The sequence below is a fragment of the Propithecus coquereli genome, unplaced genomic scaffold, assembly GCF_000956105.1.
Source record: "Propithecus coquereli isolate 6110/MARCELLA unplaced genomic scaffold, Pcoq_1.0 Scaffold301, whole genome shotgun sequence".
Classification (NCBI taxonomy): Eukaryota; Metazoa; Chordata; class Mammalia; order Primates; family Indriidae; genus Propithecus; species Propithecus coquereli.
This window is the reverse complement of record NW_012148631.1, coordinates 2,607,933-2,629,015: the sequence shown is the minus strand read 5'-3', so window position 1 is coordinate 2,629,015 and position 21,083 is coordinate 2,607,933. Positions and strand designations below refer to the sequence as shown.

The following is a 21,083-nucleotide window of genomic DNA, read 5'->3' as shown; positions in this document are numbered from 1 at the left end:
AGTGCAGTGTGTCATCATAGCTCACTGCAACTTCAAACACCTGGGCTCACGTGGTTTTCCTTCCTCAGCCTCGTCAGTATCTGGAACAATAGGTGCACATGACTATGTTTAGCTAGTTTTTCTATTTTTTTGTAAAGACTGGGTCTCACTATGTTGCTCAGGCTGGCCTTGAACTCCTGGCCTCAAACAATCCTCTTGCCTCAACCTCCCAAGTAACCAGGACTACAGGCATGCACCACCATGCCTGACTAAATTTTTTTAATTTTTTGTAAAGACTGGGTCTCACTATGTTGCTCAGGCTGGTCTCAAACTCCTGGCCTCAAGCGATCTTCCTGCCTCAACCTCCCAAAGTGCTAGAATTACAGGCATGAGCCACTGTGCCTGGCACCTTTGATCTTTTCAATTATGTTATTTTTCATCTCTCTCTTGTTGAATTAGAAACTGCCTAAGGGCAAAGGCTACATTTTATTAATCTCTGCATCGCTGCATAGGGCTTAGCGGGGTGCTTAGAAGAATGCAAATACCCAGTTCTGTTTATGGAATGGAACTGAATTAGGTTTAGAATCACAGGTGTAACAGAAAAGCCGCATCAGTATATGAGCTGTGTTAATACAGTCCAGTTATTTTCAACAACCTGGAATGTCTACCTCTCCCAGAGATGCCCTACTGGGCAATGCTCACCTGTCTCTGTTCTTGATGGACAGGTTCTGCTCCACTCCTTCCATCAAGTTCCTGAAACATTGGGCAAGGACGTCCTGCTTGGGGAGAGGCTGGCTGTTTATCAGACTTGCTCTCAGTTCACTGAAATACTGTTGGGAAACAGAATAGCTCAGAGAAATTTTTGTCCAGGTTCACTTTGAACTTTAAGCCCTTAAAGAAAACCTAAACAACAGACATGCTCCTGAGCATAAATTCTATTATCCATTTTCACCAAAATCTCTTGCTATAATTGTTCTATTGTCACTGCTTAGGCTGATAGGGTCCTTGCATCCTCTGCGGGGGATCGAACACATGGTCTTCCCGACTCTTATCTCCACTAATCACAGAAAGGCTGAAAGAGGAAGGGCCCCAGGCTGAAGGGAAGAACTTCACTAAAAATGCCCAGGGAACAGTTTGGGTGACTAAAGGCAAGGCCAAGGTCTCCCCTCAGGCCTCATGATCTTTCCTGGCTTCTTAATCATCTCCAGGCTCTGCTCCAAGTCTCTGTCCTTGTGGGTTAGAATGGGTCTGATCCACTGAGATGGGGTACTAGAGGGGCTTGCTTAGTTTGGGGAGAGCTTTCTAGCACTAAGAAAAATATCAGTCATACCTGGTCACAAATATCTGCACAGCCCCTTCTTCTCTGCTGGGGTCTGTGGGCTTTTATATAAACATAAACTCTGATGCTAAACACAGCTCCTAATCAGTGGCAACAGCCTAATTTCAGTGCAAAGACAACATTTTACCAGTCATGTGTTTATCCTTGCAAGCCCCAAAAGCATGATATTTAATTTCCATCATACATTAAAACAGCTCACATCAAAAACACACATAATTAATATGTAGTCAGACTAATACTTAAATACTATATATCAGAGGCATTATACTTAAACCACAATGTCTTCCTGAACAAGATTGGGAATGCACAAAACTACTTATTTTTCCCTTTTATAATGATGCAGTGACTCACACCAAATAGAAAATTATTAGTTTTTCATCCCAAACCATGAAATATTGCCTCCATCAGTAAAGTATAATATTGTGATGTCATAAGCTTTTTCTAAACACTGAATTTGCCCTTATTCCCTCTCAATCATTTTAAAAGAACTGCTCTCTTTTATAGAGCTTGGATTTAAATCACAATAACACCGAGGGAAGATGAATGACAGTGCTATTGAATGTGGCTAAAATTGGATACTTCAGCACAGGTGAATGATGAGACAGCTCTTCTCTTTTTGATATATTTTCTTCTTCTATTAGTTTCCTTCCAAGGCTGGGATTTTAGTTTGAATTTTAATGCATGCAGCTGCCTCTAATCTCACTGTCTTTTTGCCCAGTACTATCTTATTGTATAGACAATTCATTCTGCCAAGCTGTAATGCACTGTTCCTACTGACTACTGGGGAGACAGGGGTGCGTTCGAGAGGAAGCTGGAGAGGCTCAGGAGGCAGCTCAGGGGGGCAAATACACTTAAGAAGCTGGAGACGTGTGTTCCCCAGATGAAGGGTACTGGTTCTGTGTAGGAATCCCTGCCGGGCTGCTGCACCACCATCTAGGGCAGGGGGGATCCCAGATATACAAGGAGGCCAAGGGAGGAGGCAAAAGGGTTGTTGCTCAGAATTCCCCAGCAATGGGGGGAGGGAAGAGAGGGTGAACTTGAAATACTACTGAGCAAACCACCCACCCAGTGAGTGGGGGCTGTGGGTTCCTGAAGAGCTAGTCTTGAGGCCTCTGCTTAACCCAAGAAGGGTCTCAGAGGGCCTTCTGGGGGAATATAGCGTCACCACAGAGTTCTCAAGGTCTCAGCTCCAACTCGGTTGGCTCTGCTCCTCCGTCCTTCATCATCGCGGCTCAGCCTGGTGTACAGCTTCTCTCTCCTCCCAGGGACCACCTCCAGGACCTTCCTGCAATCACACTCACCTTCTCATTGAGCAGGATGAGCCCCAAGAGAGGCCTGGATACTGACCACTGGTTCCGACAGTCTTCAAAGACAATGGTGTTCATGAGGACAGACATCATCTAGAAGACAGAGTCACATTAAGATTGGGATGCCTTAGCTCAGAGTTCTCCCTAATCCCAGGCCTTTTATGTGCTCACCTTCTACCCCTTCATTTTGCTAACAGCCAGGAGTGCTCTTCCTGGACAAATAGCCTAGAATCTGGAAGCCTACAATGCTGCCTGTAGGAACTCCTGACAAAGACCCTCAGCTCCCCGTGGAAGAGTTTCTAACAACAAAAGCTTTGGTAAGAATCTTTTGGGTGGGCAGAAGTCAGAGGTCATTGGGCCAGGAGGATCAGTCCCTGTCTCTCAACCCTGTTGTGCTTTCCTCTATGATAGGGCACCAGGAAAAGACCTGACTCATGTCCCTGTCTGCCTCTCATTTCACCTTGAGGGGCAACATCTCTCCACGGCCCCTGAGAGAGAGAGAGAGAAGAATGGGACATATTCCATGTGACCTTGGAACGTCATGCTTCCTGCTAGCTCAGGCTATTCAATGTTTCTCACTCATTCTTCATTCACTCATTTATTCCTACATGTACATACTCATCCATTCTCTTAAATTCAGTCTGTAAGACTTATAGGGGAGATAAGAGAATACATGCATTTACCACAAACTCTGCTCTTAAGTTGCTTGAAGCCTTCTAGGGGAGACCACCCAGAAGAGAAAAAGCAGGAAATAGAGCTGAGCAAAGTGATGTGGGCATGCAGAAGAGGAAGGGAAGCTTCTGGGTCCTTGAGGAGAAGTTAGAGAAGACTCCACAGAGAAAGTAACATTTAAGAAGTTCATCATAAATATGTTCTAAGCAGAAAAAGCAGCAAAAAGGATGGTAGGGATGAACAGAATGGGTTCTATAATGGTAAGGAACTCAACGTGGCAGGAGAGAAAAGAGTTGGGCCAGAAGTGAGACTCCAGTGCCAGAGGAATCTGGACTTCATCCTATGGCAGTAGGGATCCAGTGATAGGTTTTCAGCCAAGGCAAGACATGTTCAGATTTGTATTTAAGAAAGATCCCTCCAGGGACATGTAGATGTGTACTGTGCAGGTGAAACTAAGGAGGGAGGCCAGGGATGAGGCTGCTGCAACAGTCCAGGCAAGTGGCTGGGAAGTGGGTTTCAGGCATTTATGTGGACCTGATGACACAGTTTCTGCTTCTTGGACTGTTTACCTCCTGCCTCCAAACCTGTCTATTCCCATAGCTCCTTTCCCCAAAGGAGAGCAAGGGAAATGGCAATTATGTGGCAAAGGCCACTGTACTAACTGGGCTTTGGTGACCTGGCTTGTTTGGGACACATTTGGTTTTGTCTTCTGGCATTTTTTTGCATCCCAATTTACCCTGTGATCTCAGGCAAGTTACTGAACCTCTTTCTCTGTGTCTCAGTTTCACTATAAAGAGGGAAATAATCATCCAGCACAAGGAAGCTCTGAGAATCAAATGAGATGGTGTATATAAAATGTGTTGCAAAGAGTAAAAAGTGTTATAAACATTTAAGGTATATAATAACAGAAATGAGCTCCTTTGCTAAACATCTGCCATTCCATATATCATCAACAATTAGGCTGGATGCAAATGAAATCTGCCAATTCCATATTTATTGTATGTCCACTCTCTCTGGGGAGAGGCTAGGTCTTAAGCCTGGCATGTTGAACATCATTTGCAGATCACATGTTTCCATGCACAATCACCAAAATCATAGAGCCACAAATTAAATTGACAAGCAAAACTAACAGATCCACAGAGACAGTCTAAAATATTATGGGCTTCACAATCTGAAGGCAGAATGGATATTTTAATGGAAAAGATTAAAGTCAGAGGCACCAAATTCCTCCAGTAACTGACAAAGCATCTTGAAGTGATGTGCCAATTACTTTATACGGTTCTCCCGTGTATTCATTTGTCTGAATGCATGTATTTATGTCTGTAATAAGTAAGGGGATGTCTGAATAAAATACTTTTCTAAAAATAAAGTTGGCTAAAATGGGTGATTTTTTTTTTTACTCTTCCAGAAATATGGAAATTAGTGAGCAAATCTGCTTAAATGGTATTGACATGGCCATCCATTTCTAGAATTATTTTTTTCTAATAATCCTTGAGTAGGGGATAGGAAAACAGCCTAAGCAATGGAGCAAATTCCTCTGGAGGAGGACCCCCCCATGTGGAAGAAATACTGGGTGAAATGCTCAAGTATAGAATCCCTTCCCAGGTAATATGAAATCTCTAGGGGGAGGCTCTCTGTGGTTAACGACACAAATACATGAACACTAAAAGGAGACAGCTCCAGGCAACTGCACCATCCTAGCCTGCAATGAGTCATAGGGCACCATCGGTATTTGGTACAAGGAATGGCTGTGTGAGCTGAGGCTCCACTCCTTCAACTTCCACTCACTTCCAACATTGCTACAGGATGGCTGGAATAGCACTGCAAATTTGCCCAACCTAGGCTACATTTTCTAGGGCCTATGTCCAAGAACACATATGTTATCCACTGCATTATCGTAAGCAGCTACTCTGCAAAACCAGGGAAGGGCCCATTTGGGAAAGGGAGTTGTGTGACTTGGTCCACTTAGGAAAACTACACTCCACACTGCCTGAGGTGTGTCCTCATTCTCCTTCATCCTTCCCACAGAATTTGGCAGGAGTCTGTAAAACACTGATCTCTATGAAGAGAAACCAACATGGTATAACAGGGATAGGCTTTGGAGCCAGTGAGAGCTGAGCCCAAATCTGGCTCTGCCACTTACCTTGGGACATTGGGCAAGTCATTTCACATCTCTGAGCCTTATTTCTTTACATATAAAATGAAGGACTATAACACCTACTTTGAAGGGCTGCTGTGAGGAATGACTTCTTTTATATAAATCAAGCGTTTTGTACTGTGCTTGCCACATAGTAGACATTCAACATATTGTTCCTTTACTGCAACAGTGGCTATGGTCCTGGCCTAAGCCAACAGAATTTCATGGCTCAATGGAGTACCCCCGTTCATGTCCTGATTAAAAACAGGTAAATGAGATCATAGTCTCTTCACAATTATCTAATCTCATTAAGGGTTGCAGTCTAAAACAACAACAACAACCACAAAAATAGGAAACAGTCCAGAATCCATCCCTATTTGTGGTCTGGCATATGTATTTAGTAAGGATTTTGAATGAAGAGTGTTTCTGTTGTTCCAAAAAACATGTATTAGTAATTTTAAATAAAACACAAAATTACCTACAAATATCTGACCTGGAAAAGTAAAACAATGTTATCTGATCCACATCTCTGTTCATTCCCCAGCTCCTCTCCTATTCTTCTACCCTAAAATGGGATATAAAACACAAGAACAAACCAAAGTGGCCCCTCCTATCCAAATATGCTGGATCACACTTTCTCTATAGCAAGGGGGTAACAAAATGCTCACTTCAAATCCTTCCCGTTCTATCCCCCACTGAAGTAGAATAAGCAAAGATGTGGTTTGTGTTGGATGCTTTACTGCTAGACAGTGAGTCTGGACTTTTTCTAAGGAAGATGGAAGCTCAGTGGGTCTGGCAGCTGGATAGAGAAGGATGGCTGGAAAGATATGAGTAGGGGCTGAACATAATGGAAAAAGCCAGCGTGAATGAGCACAGGGTGATGACTGCAACAGCACTGGGGCGGGGGTGGGGTGGGGGGAGACTAGTCTTCAAACTCCTGTGGTGCTGGGACCACGTGTGACTTTTTTCTCTGTATCCTCAGTCCCTAGCATGGCACCTGGCACATGTCAGAGGTTTTGGAAATAGCTACTGAAAGAATAACTACATAAATGAATGGAAAAGAATGAAGTATCAAAAACTAAAGGATAAAGAACTAAAGAGCTGAAAGGGCACCGTACGGAAAACAGAGAAGTTCTTACCCCAATCTATGGTTAAAACTTGAAATGGTTAAATATCTAAATTAATACATTGTCCACTTCCAAGGATCCTGTTTCTGTGTGCAGAGCCTGAGAATTCTTCTAAGCCACTGCTGTCCCTACAGTTAGCTCCAGAGGGAGCCCTCCTGGGGGCTTTCAGGTTACAAAGGCCAAAGGCTGAGGCACCATCTTTTCTAATGACAAGTACTTCCAACTAAGAGTAAACTGTGCCTGATGAGTTTTCTCACTGCCCAACAATAATAATAGCTATCATTTATGGAGAGTTTTCTGGGTGCTCAGCACTCTGCGAGGCACTTGCATACACTGTCTCTAATCCTCAACTAATCCTGAGAAGTAGATATTAACCCCATTTTATAGATTAAGGATCTGAGGTCCTGAGTGAGTAAGTAACTTGCTCAAGGTGTCACAGCTACCAGGATGTGAAGCTGAACCAGGATATGTGCATAGGTCTGCCTGAGTCCATCAGGCCAACTGGCTGCCCGCCACTCTCTTGCTGTCTGTGAGTGAGGATCAAGACCCTCGGCAGTGGTGACTGAGGCAGTATGACTGGCTCCTACCATAGACTTCTGGAGGATTGATGGTGTGAGAGGTAAAGCTCATTTCTGGGCGTGGCTCATTTTTCTACCTTTAGTGGACTTCTTGGGTATGTAGCCCACATGTATCTTCTCTGTTCAGACACTGCCACCTGCTAATGAGTCAGGCAGCCGCTGAAATTCCTGTGATTAGAATCCAAGGCAGTGGTTCCTGGGGTGTTCTCGGCAGACCTTCCTACCTCCCACCTAAAGCTTTTGTAAATTTGGTTAACGTATTTTTAGACTCTCAAGATGAACAACAGCAGACTTAATTAACAGACTGTCTCTGGAAAATGGTCCATTGAACATTTTTATAAAAATAATGGTTTCCCTCCCACTAAGAATACCACATACATAGCAATTTAAATTAACATCATAGAAAATATTAGTAAACTAATTTCCTTTGAGTTACAATACTCCCTGTAAAATGAACACTTTTCATTGTTAATGTTAAAATATGTTGAATAATATAACTAAAAAATATTCCATAAAGTTCTAAGAAGTAGGAGAAAAAACTCAAACTATGCCCTGCTCCCCATTTGTATTATAAAGACAAAACTGAGCCTGAAATGATAATAAGAACCCTGGTCCTACAGGGATCAAATCTGCAATATATTTAGGGAACTCCAGCTCTTCTCTCTCTATCCCAGCCTCTTTGCTCAGGGTTGAAAGATGTTTTTAGTTATACTGCAAATTGCTGTTTGCTGATCAGAGAAATGGAAAATGGGAATAGGGCAAGAGTAATCTGTCTTGTCCAAAGACAGACCTGAGGAGGCTTTGGTTCAGACAAAGAAAGGACAGACCAAAAAGACAGACCAAAGAAAAGTTGAGAGATCAAAGACAAAGCATCCCTGTGCCTAGACATAGAAAAGAGTTGGTGGTGGGGGGCAGAGTACAAAGAAAGGATGATCAGGGCTGTGCTCAAAAGAGCATGCACTCCAGAATGGGGTGCCTTAATCTGTTAATCTTAATTTGTTAATGTGTTTGCTTTAATGGGAAAAGGGATAGAAGACAAAATGATCTGTATTTCTGACCAAGCCAGATTGCCCTTGATTCTGATGCAATGAGTTGGTGATATTTTGAGGAGTAACCAATAGTAAGTGCATCAAACTCTCAAGAGCTGCTTATAAGTCCCAGGAATCCTTCGGCACATGTAATTGGCCTTTTGGAAAGCCAGAAAGAGAAGAAGAGGAAGGTTGGCCTCAACAAAAACAAAAATAATAAACCATGATTGTCTGGATAGTATAGTAGGATTTGAAAAAGTACAGAAACTTTCTACCCATCTCCAGAGCAATTTCACCTAAGCCCCACGTCCTGGTTGGAGACCCAGGATCAGGCAGAATCCGAACAGGCAGAATTCCTGCCAAAGGAGGAAAAGCTTCCAGATTTTCAGGGCTTCTGGAAGTAAGGGAGTTTCTGTCATCACCAAGTACTGTTCCTGAGGCCACGTGCACAGCAGATATTGAAATGTGATCCTGCTCAAATTAGATACCAGCCATCTTTAGGGAAAAGGAATCAATCTTTCTCTTCGTCTGCTGTCTACCTATGCAATATTAGTAGAACGTGATGAAAAATGAATATAATGGACAAGTAAGCAGATATTTAGTTATATTTTCCTGCCTGGATTAACTAAGCCCTATCACCTAAGTTACATTAAATTTTTAAGTATCTATACATATCAAGCACATTCCTAAGTGCTTATAGTGTTTTTACAGCCTCATAACAGAAGTATTTCTCATTTTAAGTGGAAAAAAAAAGTCAAATGAAATGGAAGATGAAGTGAGCCTCTTTTTTAAAGAAACAAGACTGCAATCAATTATGGGTGACCTATTCATTCTCCCCTGGAATCACTGGGGAGTCCTGACGACATGGTCTTCCACGATGCTAGCCTTGCTCTTAAACAAACAATAAAAAAACTTCTTACCTCAAAGGCACCTCAGGACTAGTAAACTCAGCTGGCTTTGGTCATATATTACACTGCATGCTTCCACGTCTAAACTAACAGCACCTTCCTCTGCCACGCCCTCCTTACAGAAAGTCAAGAGATACTTTTGCACCAAGTGATAAATTGCCTCAAATATTTAAAAACTCTTCCAACCATTGTAAAATCTAAGAGAAAACAAAACCTAGTTTTGTTGTTGTTTCAATTTTCTCCATTACAAACATTACCCCTAGTTCTCAAAACATCCATTTTAATCACAGTTTATAGGGCAAAGAATTACCTGCCAGTCTCCTAGCTTATAAGAAAGAAGATAAAGTTAGAATGAAACTTCAGGACTAATTAATTGAGAGTACTGCACATAATGTGTCTACTCTGGATGTTACAGCACACATCACAACGAAAACAGTTTTATTTTCCATGGTTGAAATAAATTATAATAAATAATTCATTTCAATGGCAGAGATGTACTGGAGAGCAACAGCAACAAAATTGACTATGCTACACTGTGCGTCTCATTCCTGAATCTTCATTATCCATTTGAAACTTTCTACGAGTAGTAAATCATATTTCAAGTGGCTGCAGATCTCATAAAGCAGCTTGCTGCATTAAAATAAAACCAGAAAACCTGGGGCATTGGAAAGCTGCAGCGTTTGCTACTCAGCACTATTTGGGAAACTCTTTCTCACTCTTACCTTGCCAACATCAAACAGAACACTTTTCACTTTGATGTAAAAATTAAGCATTACTTGTCAAACACACCATCTAAATTTCTTTTGGGCAGCAATGTTGGGAAAAATCTGTATGTTTAAGAATAGCTTTCAACTCCAAAGCCATTTTCTCCTCATTTTTATTCAAGTGCCACTTACTTCTAGTTCGTGGTACTATCTGAATGACTGCCGCATAGTCAGGTTCTAGAACTTCTAATGGCCTATAGCAGCCTCTGGGGGTCCCCAGACTAGCAAATTTGTGTACAAGCTTAAAAGAGACTAATAAAGGCACAAGTGCTATGATTCTGTCATATCTTCATAGGACAGGTGATAAAATTTAAAATTATTGCATCACCTGGGAAGAAGGATACATTAGGAAGAGGAAATAAAATGAGAAGTGGCACTGGAGAAAGGGCTTGGCATGTTTGAGGAACGAGCAGCCCCTGTATAGGAGGCTGTTGAGAGGGACCTTTAGAGTGGCAGGGAGTAGAGCTGAGGGCAAGGAGTGGAAGACTGGGCTAGGTCCAGGTTATAAAAGGCCTCTTATGCCATGCTAAGTACAGAAATGAGTTTGGGCCAGTACATAAGGGGTAGCCTTCCAAGAATTTTTAAGAAGCAAGTGACATGATGAGTTCTGGTATTTAGAACAATCAGTTAGGTTCTGGAGAATGGCAATAATGGATGAGTCCTGGAGGCAAGCGAACTACTGCAAAAGTTCAAAATGACAAGGGCCTCACGTGGCCGTGGTAGCAGAGACAGAGAGAAACAGTCAGAATCCTTGACTGCCTATCCCATTTTCTTCCATTCAATGAATTCTAAGAAACATAATCCTAGAAAGATACTGAAGCTGCAGATAAATTCAGAGCTTTAAGAACATGGCCTCAAATTCAAGACTTCCAGTGGGAGAAGGAAGGATGCCAGACTGCCCCAGAAATGTTACATGTAGTGGAGAAGTGGCCGCTGTTTAGGTGGCTGCTTTCAACAATACAAACAATTAACTTTGGGGATAAGTGGCAATGAAATAATTCTGAGCAGTGTACATATGTACATGACAGAGATAACTAGAAGCATATGTTTACATTAAATTTTCAGTGATAAAGTAAACTCTAACTGAAGCCATTCAAAGTCAAGGAAAGGAGGGGGAAACAACATGCTACTTTATTGAACAGTCATCACAGCATTTCCCAATGAATATCATATTTCACAACAGAACAACACAGGCGTGATGGCACAAGGGTATCTCATGTGGTCATCAAAGCAGAGCACAATGAATATTGTATTTCATAATAAATATATTAGCCTTATAGTAGGATGTTCAACATTTCATTGCCTCTCATCGGTCACTAGATTCTCTCTCATTTCCTGAAGGGATTTGGTTAGATGTACTTAAAAATCTTTACAACCATCAGAGAAGGATTATTTTACTTATCACTTCAACATGTTTTTGTTTGGGGAAAAAAATTTTTGTGAACAATTCATAGGGTCCCTCAAAAGTATTTTCCATTAAAGATTAGTCTAGAGTTTATATTTAAACCACAGAGGATGGCATGTTGCCTTTCAGACTCGAAGGTTTTTATTCATAGTTGTCCAAATGGCATAGAAAGTGCTGGCCAAGAGGCTGGGGAGATGATTCAAAGTTGCTCCTGAGATTTGCAGGCTCTTTTCCCCTAATAATTACATAGGAGGCCCAAGGAATGGTAGAGAATAAGTGCTGGGAATAGAACCTTGTTCTTCAATAAATTCAAACATTTACTGACCACCTAGTTTGCGCCAGGCTCTTGGTGAGACTCTGGGAAAATATAGAGGAAGAAGCCATAGTCCCAGCCCTCAAAGAGCTCACAGTCTAGTAGAGGAGGAGGTACACAGTACATAAACAATGAGAGTACAGTCTAGTAAGTGCCATAAGCACAAGCCTGCACAGGAGGCTTTGAGAGATCAGGGGAGGCTGATTAACGCTGCCTACAGGTGGGGGCCAGGCAGTGAAGGCTTCATAGAGAAGGTGACATCTCAATCTGTTGTGGAGAATAAGCAAAGTCTGACAGGTAGTCAGGCAGGAGGAAGGGCAAGCAGGTGTGAAGGTTTGGAGAAGTGTTTGGGGAATGAGGAGCAGTTCTGGGGGGACTGGAGTAGGAAGTGTTGGTGGCAGATGAGGGTAATTAGGTAGGCAGGGGCCAGATTTTGTGCAGGGCATAGTAATATGTGCTGGAGACTGTGGATTTTATCTTGCAGGATATGGGGTGCCATTAAAATTGAATGAACCTTTCTGGCAGTGATGTGGTAGTGAACTGCTGGTTTAACCACTTTCCACAGGGTGTAATCCTTTAGGAGCTCTGGGCCACCTGATTTCTCCCAAGAAGGTGTAGCTTTCTTCCTGCTCTAGGATTGGGAGGACACAGACACAGAAGATGACCTTCTTGGCTACTGTGTCTCAGTGAGGAGGACACTTCTCGGCTACTGTCCTGCTGGCTCTGTTGCCAGTGCTCTGAGAAATGGCACTGACATTACTTCCCTTGGCCCACGGCACATAACTTAATAGCGCACCCTGTCAGGAATAGTTCTCTTTGTCAGGAAGCTTTTTATTGATGTTCAACCTTCATTTTCCCTTTCTTAATATTATTCCATTATGCCAATACTCTATTGTGCCATGCTAAGTAATTCCCTTCCCTCTTTGGCATTTACATCTTCCAAGTATTTATAGACTTATCAAATGCCCTATTTAGTTGTCACTTAGGCAAGCTATACATATTTAGCTTCTTTAATCTGGCCCCATAAGCCAGCCCTTCCATTCTCCTAAATCACTTGAGTTACTTTCCTCCAGATTTCTGTCAATTTGTTTCCAGCCTCTCTGTAATGCAGGGGGCTCAGGAAAAAGATGAGGTCGTGCAGAGAGGGCTTACTCCCTTTGTGGGATAAGAGTACATAATGGATGGGGTGGAACTTCTGTCCTTATAGTATAGTATAAGGACAGTATAGTATAGTATAGTCTTTAAAACAAGCTAGGCCTCTGGAGGGACTATGAATCCTCCTGTTATCTACAAGGTTTCCTTCACCTGTGCACATTTCAAATCAACAGCATTCTATTTTTAGCTCTTCTTATGTGCTAGGTATACACATGCAACATGTACTTATTGAGTACCTACTGTATACCTGGTACTGTGCTAGAGACTTTTCCTTCCTTTTTTTCCCCTCACTCTTCATTTTTCACACTTATTTGCTACTCAAAGTATTTCTGAACTCCTTCTATGTGTCAAGCACTGTTGGTACAGAATGGAATAAAATGTGGTCTCTGTGGCCTTAAGGAACTCATGTAGCCTAAGTATTTATTAATCTCTTATTGCCCACCCATCAAGTTGTTTTCTTCTAATCTTTTTTTTTTTTTTTTTTTAAGACAGAGTCTCACTCTGTTGCCCTGGCTAGAATGTGGTGGTGTCAGCCTAGCTCACAGCAACCTCAAACTCCTAGGCTCAAGTGATCCTCCTGCCTCAGCCTCCTTGGTAGCTGGGACTACAGGCACGCGCCACCGTGCCCGGCTAATTTTTTTTTTCTATTTTTTTCAGTTGTTTGGCTAATTTCTTTCTATTTATAGTAGAGACGGGGTCTCAGTCTTGCTCAGGCTGGTCTCGAACTCCTGAGCTCAAGCAATCCTCCCGCTTTGGCTTCCCAGAGTGCTAGGATTACAGGTGTGAGCCACCGCGCCTGGCCTGTTTCCTTCTAATCTTAAGGGTTTCAGAGAAACCTCTAAATGCATTTATCTCTAATTGATGATTTTAGTTCCCTGACCTGAGTAGAACTTGTTTGTCTCATCTAAAACATCTCGAGATGCCACATTAAATAGGGACGTTAACACAGAACTCTTGCTTAGGATTGTCTTTCTGGTGGGTTGCCTTGGGGCCTAAGAGATTACTCTACTAAGTATGTATGCAAACATTTTCCTCTTCCACAGTACCAGTACTCCAGCTTATGGAGTAGGCTGAGGGAGTAGTGGAATGTGAGAGAATCTAAGACAGTGAGTCTTAACATAGTCTTGGAGAGGCTGGGCATGAGACTACAGGAGAGAGTGGTTCAGCCATCTAATCCTGGGGGCCAGCTGAAGTAAACTATAGAGTTCCTTCGGTTGAGGTGCTATTGTCTTCAAAGAGGGGAAGTAACTATTCTAAGGACATACAGTTAGCAAGTAGCATAACTGGTCTTCAAAGCCAGGTATGTGGACTACAAAACTTGTCTGCTCTGATTGTTGTAAAATAGAAAGTCCTCCACAAATACAGAAAATTTGCAATTTGGGCCTGGCATGGTGGCTCACGCCTGTAATCCTAGCACTTTGGGAGGCTGAGGCAGGAGTACTGCTTGAGTTTGAGGCCAGCCTGAGTGAGAGCGAGACTCCACCTCTACAAAAAATAGAAAAAAATTAGCTGGGCATGTTAGCGCATGCCTGTAGTCCCAGTTACATGGGAGACTGAGGCAGGGGGACTGCTTGAGCCCAGGAGTTTGAGGTTGCTGTGAGCTATGATGATGCTACTACACTGTAGCCTGGGAGACAGAGTGAGATTGTGTTTCAAAAATAAAATAAAATAAAATAAAAAATACAAAAATTTTGCAATTTGAAAACTTTGAAAGGAGGATGGAAGTTCAATAGTCTGAAAGCACTCTGTCTATATTCTCCTAAGCGGGACAAGGGGTACAGAATTAATAAGCAAGTGTTCTTCTGGGTTGCAAAGCATAAAAGGCAGCATTAATTCATGAAAGGTCAGAGGATTAGGGAACTTCTTTCTACTTTGCTCTTCAAATAGTGATCAGATTGCAAACAAACAAGAAGTCTTCTTTAACATACTATACGAACTAACACCTCTATCAATGGCTACTGTTGGTTAAACTTTCAGTTAAGAGAGAAATGAGTATGAATGAATATGAATATTTCCAGCACACTATACTTTGGGAATCACATAATTTACCCTGCAAGTATGTGAAAAACCAGTAATAATTGTAAAATAAATAAATCATGCCATCGTTAAGCCAACCTTCACTTTACACTGTGCCATTCTTTCAAGAAACTCAAAGAGCTTCTCATACCATTCACAATGCCACTCAGAGAAATGAAGGCAGGAGAAAACTTGTCATTTACCCCGCTGTCTCCCTTAGACAGGGATGAAGGGGTAAGAAGTAATGTCAGGAATAAGAGTGGGTTAAAGCCCTGGGAAGCCTTGGGGTGGTGAAAACTGTGTGAGATCTAGAGACAAGAAGCCTTAGTTATTTCCTAGGTACCACTATTTACTGGCTGTGTCGCTTCAGGCTAGTTACCTCACACCTCCCTGAATCTCTGCATAGTTCTCCCATACAGTTATTGTGGGATTAAATTTGTTGACGTTTAACTCCTGAGTTAAAAAATATCCATGTTGGCCTTATCTACCCAATAGAGTTGTTGTGAGAATTAGAAGGGACATTGGGTATGAAGACATTATATAAATGGGAAGAATTATGAGGTGCTATCGTTTGAATGTGTCCGCTAAAAAGTAAGTGTCGGAAACTTAATCCCCAATGCAACAGTGTTAAGAGGTAGAAACTTTAAGAGGTGATTAGGACACGAGAGTTCTGCCCTTATGAATAGATTAATGTCATGAATGGACTAATGGATTAGTTGTAGGTTATAAAAGGACAAGTTAGGTTCCCTCTGGCATTTTTTTCTTCCCCTCTATTGCTCTTCTGCCTTCCTCCATGAGAAGACACAGCAAGAAGGTCCCTGCCAGATGCTGCCCCTTGATCTTAGACTTCCCAGCCTCCAGAATTGTGAACCAAATACATTTCTGTTCATTTTAAGTTACCCAGTCTGTGGCATTTTGTTATAGCAGCACGAAATGGACTAAGACATGAGGTTTATTTTCATTTTTGCCATTGTTAAGGCAATGTCTGGAGAATGCAGGAAGAATAAATGAGAAAAAAGCCAGCGTGGGACCAAGAATCAAATCCACACCACACCATGCTCCCACCCAGTCCAGTCAGAGTTTGTGATTTTGAGAATGCTTATCATAGAAAGAACACTAAGAAAGGCAAAACACACGAATAGGACTATGGAAGACCTCAGCAATCTGGCTGAAGTTATAGCTTTCAAAATAAAATTATCTTATGAAAGGAAATCTTGGGCTTGGAATCTCCTGAAGAGGATACCTTTCACATTTATAGGCATAAACAGCAGGGATATTTTCCCAAGGACAGGAAAAAAAAAAAAAAACGACTGGTTACTGTATATCATTTTTCAAAGTGAAGGCTAATTTTATGTATTTATGGAATACCTTCTGTGTGTTAGGTTAGTTTATATTTATTGGTTCATTTTGTCCTCACAACTCCCCTGAGTCAAGATTCTTTTGGTTACCAGGACAGAGACCACATCGGACAAAAGTTAAGTCTCAAAGGAGTAGTTTGAGGACTCCTTGACTAGGCAGTGCAGTCGGACCTCTGGAGGGCTAGGAACCATGGACAAGCTGGCTGGCAGGGTCTTTCTCAGTCTCTCTGTCTGGGGCTGCTTGGTCTCTCATTTGAGGTCCTTAGCAGGTCTGCTTTTTCCTCTCTCTGAAGACTGGCTACTTCTCTGAGAATATGGCAGGGAATTGCTGCCCCATGGCTCTTGAGTTTTCAGGTCTTCAATTTAGATAAGAACTAGAGGATGACAAGCATCTTTTAATTGCCAGATTCTAAACCTAGGGAGGAAGATTCTAACTGAGCCAGCTTGGGTCAAGTGGCTACCTCTTATCCAATTTGTTCTCAAAGAAAGAAGCCCTAGGCTCAATCAAGGATTTATGAAGGAATGAATGTTGTATGTCTCCTCCTGCCACTCTTCCTTCCCCACCAATCCTGTTTCTAGGCCATTTAGTAGAATTGTACAGTAGTTAAGGGCACGGTTCTGCTACTTATCAGCAGCTGTATGATATTGGGTGAATTATCTAACTTCTTAGAGCTACCATTATAATATTTTGATTATAAAATAGAGATAAAGGCCGGGTGCAATGGCTCATGCCTGTAATCCTAGCACTCTGGGAGGTTGAGGCGGGAGGATTTTTTGAGCTCAGGAGTTCCAGACCAGGCTGGGCAAGAGCGAGACCCCGTCTCTACTAAAAATAGGAAAAAAAAAAATTATCTGGGCAACTAAAAATAAAAAAAAGTTCACTGGGTGTGGTAGCACGCACCTGTAGTCCCAGCTACTTGGGAGGCCAAGGCAGGAGGACTGCTTGAGTCAGGAGTTTGAGGTTTCTGTGAGCCAGACTGATGCCATGGCACTCTAGCCTGGGCAACAGAGCGAGACTCTGTCTCAAAAAATAAATAAAATAAAATAAAATAAAATAAGGATAAAAACACCTACCTCACAGAGCTGTGAGACTTAAATAGAAATGTGTGTGTGTGTGTGTGTGTGTGTGTGTGTGTGTGTGTAAAGCACTTAGCACACAGCCTAGTATATGATAATTTATTCTACTTTTTTGTCATAAGCATTCATCGTTAAAATTCTCTGTTTGAACCTGAGGTTCTCCTTCTGTAGTGACCTCTTAAGGTCCTAGCAATTCTGCAGGAAATAAGGTTTCTGTTACAGGATGAAGGAAAAGTCTAGATCTTTAAGAAGGAACTATGAAGGTCCTTCCACTTTGGAGTGGTAGGGTAAGGAAACACTCCTGATCCAATCTTTTGTGGCCAAGATAGACCATCTCTTTGTGATACCCATAAAATCTAGGATCCCTCTGGTAAGTCCTGTGATACCTTGGGTGTGATGTAGGAAGGTGATCTTAGGTGTCACCTTCATATGTCAAGGAAACACTGCTCAGAGGAGAAAGACTGCACTTGCATCAAAACTTGGCAGTGCAAATGAAATTCCAAATAACTTCTGTTTGTGAACGGTGGATAAACGTTGCTATCTGTGTTATATTAGCACAAAGACATAGATGTCCTCTGAAATGATTTGTTTTTATTTTTTTGAGACAGAGTCTCACTCTGTTGCCCAGGCTAGAGTGCAGTGGTGTCATCACAGCTCATTGCAACCTCAAGAGATTCTCCTGCCTCAGTTTCTCAAGTAGCTGGGATGACAGGCATTGAGCCACCACGCCCAGCTAATTTTTCTATTTTTTTGTAGAGATGAGGTCTTGATATGTTGCTTAGGCTAGTCTTGAACTCATGGTCTCAAGCAATCCTCCCAAAGTGCTAGGATTACAGGCGTGAGCCACTGCATCCAGTCTGCAATGCTTTCTTTTTCTGAGAATTCTTAAGGGAAAAAAGATAAACTAAAAACCAAAAATCACTGAGAGTCAACAGACAAAACCATTCCTTTTGAACATAAGACTACTAAAAACCTTCCCAGAGTTGGTGTCAATATTTAATCTATAGGTTATAAATTTTCCTTGCAGAAGTCTTAAAAAAGGATACATTTAGTGAATTCTTTTTATTCTTAATTTACAATGATAGCCAATTATGCCAATCACTATTAATGAAGAGGCTAAAAACCATCTTGCTTGCCATTTGCCATACTGGGTGAAAGACCGTTATAAAGCATGCCTAATTATTATTGGGCTAAACCTGTGTAAAGCTGTGCTTTTTTTTCCCTTATGAAATACTCTCTCTCTGCCTTACATGAGTGTGAAGGAAAAGGTATAGCCGTTGTTCATTTTTCATAACTCCTTTGCTATTATGAGAACATAGCAAAACTGATTGTGCTAAAGTGTAGATAAAAGAATGATGACAGATAATAGCCACTTTAATTCATAAAGAAAACATTTGGAGCTTCTGGGATTGCCAAATCAAGCCACTGGCACCCAATGACTTCATGCTAAGTCACAAACTACAACATATTTTTTAGTTTAAAGACAAAGGCTAATGGACATGTGGCTTATTTATTCCAAATTCTTCTTTATGAAGAGCTGGCTTTTTTTTCTTTTAGCTCCTTGGAAGACATTATAATTCCTCTATTCTACAAACATACAAACATAATTGTAAAATGACATCATTCTGTTTTCATTTAATTACCCCTGAAATGCTTTCTATTTAATATTCATTACTCAAAAGCTAATTTAAAAGAGAAAGAGATGCGACTTATTCAAAAAGATGTACTGTCATTCACAGCAATAGTTATCTAATATACAGAAGTTAATAAAGCAGATTAATCTACAAGTCCCTTTAAGCCATTCTTGAGTTTTGAACAACTGCCTCTTTGACCTTTCACCTTCATGCTGTGCACCAGTAGCAGGTGCCAGCTGTACAGAAATTATGGTTGTCGTGTTTGGACGCAAAATCTTTTCTTACTTTGCTTCTGACCAGCAGCTGACCCTGTAGGAGTGATTGTTTCTGGTGCCGGCCTAAAGGCTACATAAACCAGTAGCAGATAAACAAAAGGCTACATATACCAGCTGCCTTGCCTAAGGGTACCATCCTAGACTGACACTTCCAGTCCTTCTTCAGCGTCCCAAATTGCTCCTTGTTTGTTTCCATACATGCATTTCATCCTTGTTATTTTGTGTGAGGGCTGGGGGTAGGAGAAAACCCCCCAAAAAACAAAAAAAACCCTCCCTTTCCTTGAACTTGACTTTTGAGTATTCTATGTCAAACTGTGCCATTATAATGCTAATCCAGGCCTGATTTAGCAACTTTAATAAGAGGCTAAACCCTCTTGTAATTAGATAATAAAATTTTATTATGTATTTTAATATTAAAAGTCTTAAAATCAAACTCTTCAAATCATACACTGGTACAAAACTAAGGTACTTAAATATCACAGCCCCAGAAAATGGGAACCTGAAAAAGCACATTGTGGCTAATTTTTCATTCTCAGAAATGTAAACATGGAATTCCTATGTGGTAATAGTGAAAGCTCCAACACTCTTAATTATGTGCAGGGAAGAATGAATCTATTCAAGTATGAAGCACACTGTACCATTTCCAGCAACAGCATGAGATGGCTTTGACAGTTATTTCTTGGATACAAATTACACAAGTATAAAAACAATCCCCATAATGATTAAATGCAGTTATGTACATAGGAGAATACCAGTGCAAATGGTAACATATTTAAATGGTTTTCCTTCATTAAAAAAATTATATATGATATTAAACCATCAATCACTGCTGAGGCACAGGAGTTTAAATGTATTGTCACTGGCTGAAATAAATGGCTTGGAGACTGGATTCTGGCTCACTCAATATGGTGTCTTTGCTGTTGCTTAGTCACCCAACTCTCTGCTGGTTTGGGCTACATCTGGTGGATTTCATCCCTTTCAATTAATAAGGTAGGTTATACTATCAATGGGTTACATCCTTAAACTGTGCTTAGAGGTAAAAAAAACATATGTCCTAGTGGGGTTAGGGGAAACCTCTCTGTTTTGCTAATCATTTGGAACAATATTTAAACTACTTAATTCTTTCTTCACTCATGTTTAGAATGAAATTTTCTTGTAGCATTTCGGCAGGATTATTCTATAGTATATAATTTTATCTTAGCATTATCTTTTGTTTTATTATAGTCTGTGACCATGCTAGATTTGATACCTAAAATCACTGCCTGCAAAGTAGGATGTGGTGTCACATGTCTGTAGTCCCAGCTACTCAGATGAGGCAGGAGGATTGCTTGAGCCCAGGAGTTCGAGTCCAACCTGGGCAACATAGCGAGACCTCCATCTCTAAAAAAAAAAAAAAAAATCACTGCCTGAAGATCATATTTCTGAAAATTAATTTTAGGGGATTTGTTTTGCAGACATTCATTGACCATTGTGAGGTGTCACGACAAGTATCAAGACGTAGGTAATCTTTGAGGGGAAAAAAAACCACTCTGTAAATGTGTATTCTTATGGTTATAACATTAATTTGATGATTTATAAATCAAGAATAGATTTATACTTTAACTGGTTTTTCTGCCTTAAAATACCATTTTTGTTATAATTGAAAGTCATTCAACAAATATTTCTATAATAAAAACTAAATCAAAATGCCAACTATATGGTTAATAACTAAGGATTTGCACTAGAATCATCCTTCTAAAGAGAGACAAATAATTTCATAATATCACAGATAAAATACCATCTTAATAAAAAACTAGTATTTTTAAAAATTATAAACATTAACTTTCTAAACTAATCTTTAGGGGTAGTGGTCACAAATTTTTCATTCTTCTTTTTTTTGAGACAGAGTCTCACTCTGTTGCCCAGGCTAGAGTGCAGTGGTGTCAGCCTAGCTCACAGCAACCTCAAACTCCTAGGCTCAAGTGATCCTCCTGCCTCAGCCTCCTTGGTAGCTGGGACTACAGGCACGCGC

At 41.1% G+C, this 21,083-nt stretch overlaps 1 protein-coding gene across 1 annotated transcript in view; it reads right to left on the bottom strand.

Moving 5' to 3' along the window:
- RANBP17 (RAN binding protein 17) overlaps nt 1–21,083 on the bottom strand; it is a 404,920-nt gene that overhangs the window by 2,098 nt on the left and 381,739 nt on the right. Inside the window, exons 24-25 of the mRNA XM_012649689.1 lie at nt 2,620–2,718; nt 682–809 (exon numbers count right to left, since the gene is read on the bottom strand). Of these exons, the coding sequence (XP_012505143.1) occupies nt 682–809; nt 2,620–2,718 (227 nt within the window). The remainder of the gene's footprint in view (nt 1–681; nt 810–2,619; nt 2,719–21,083) is intronic.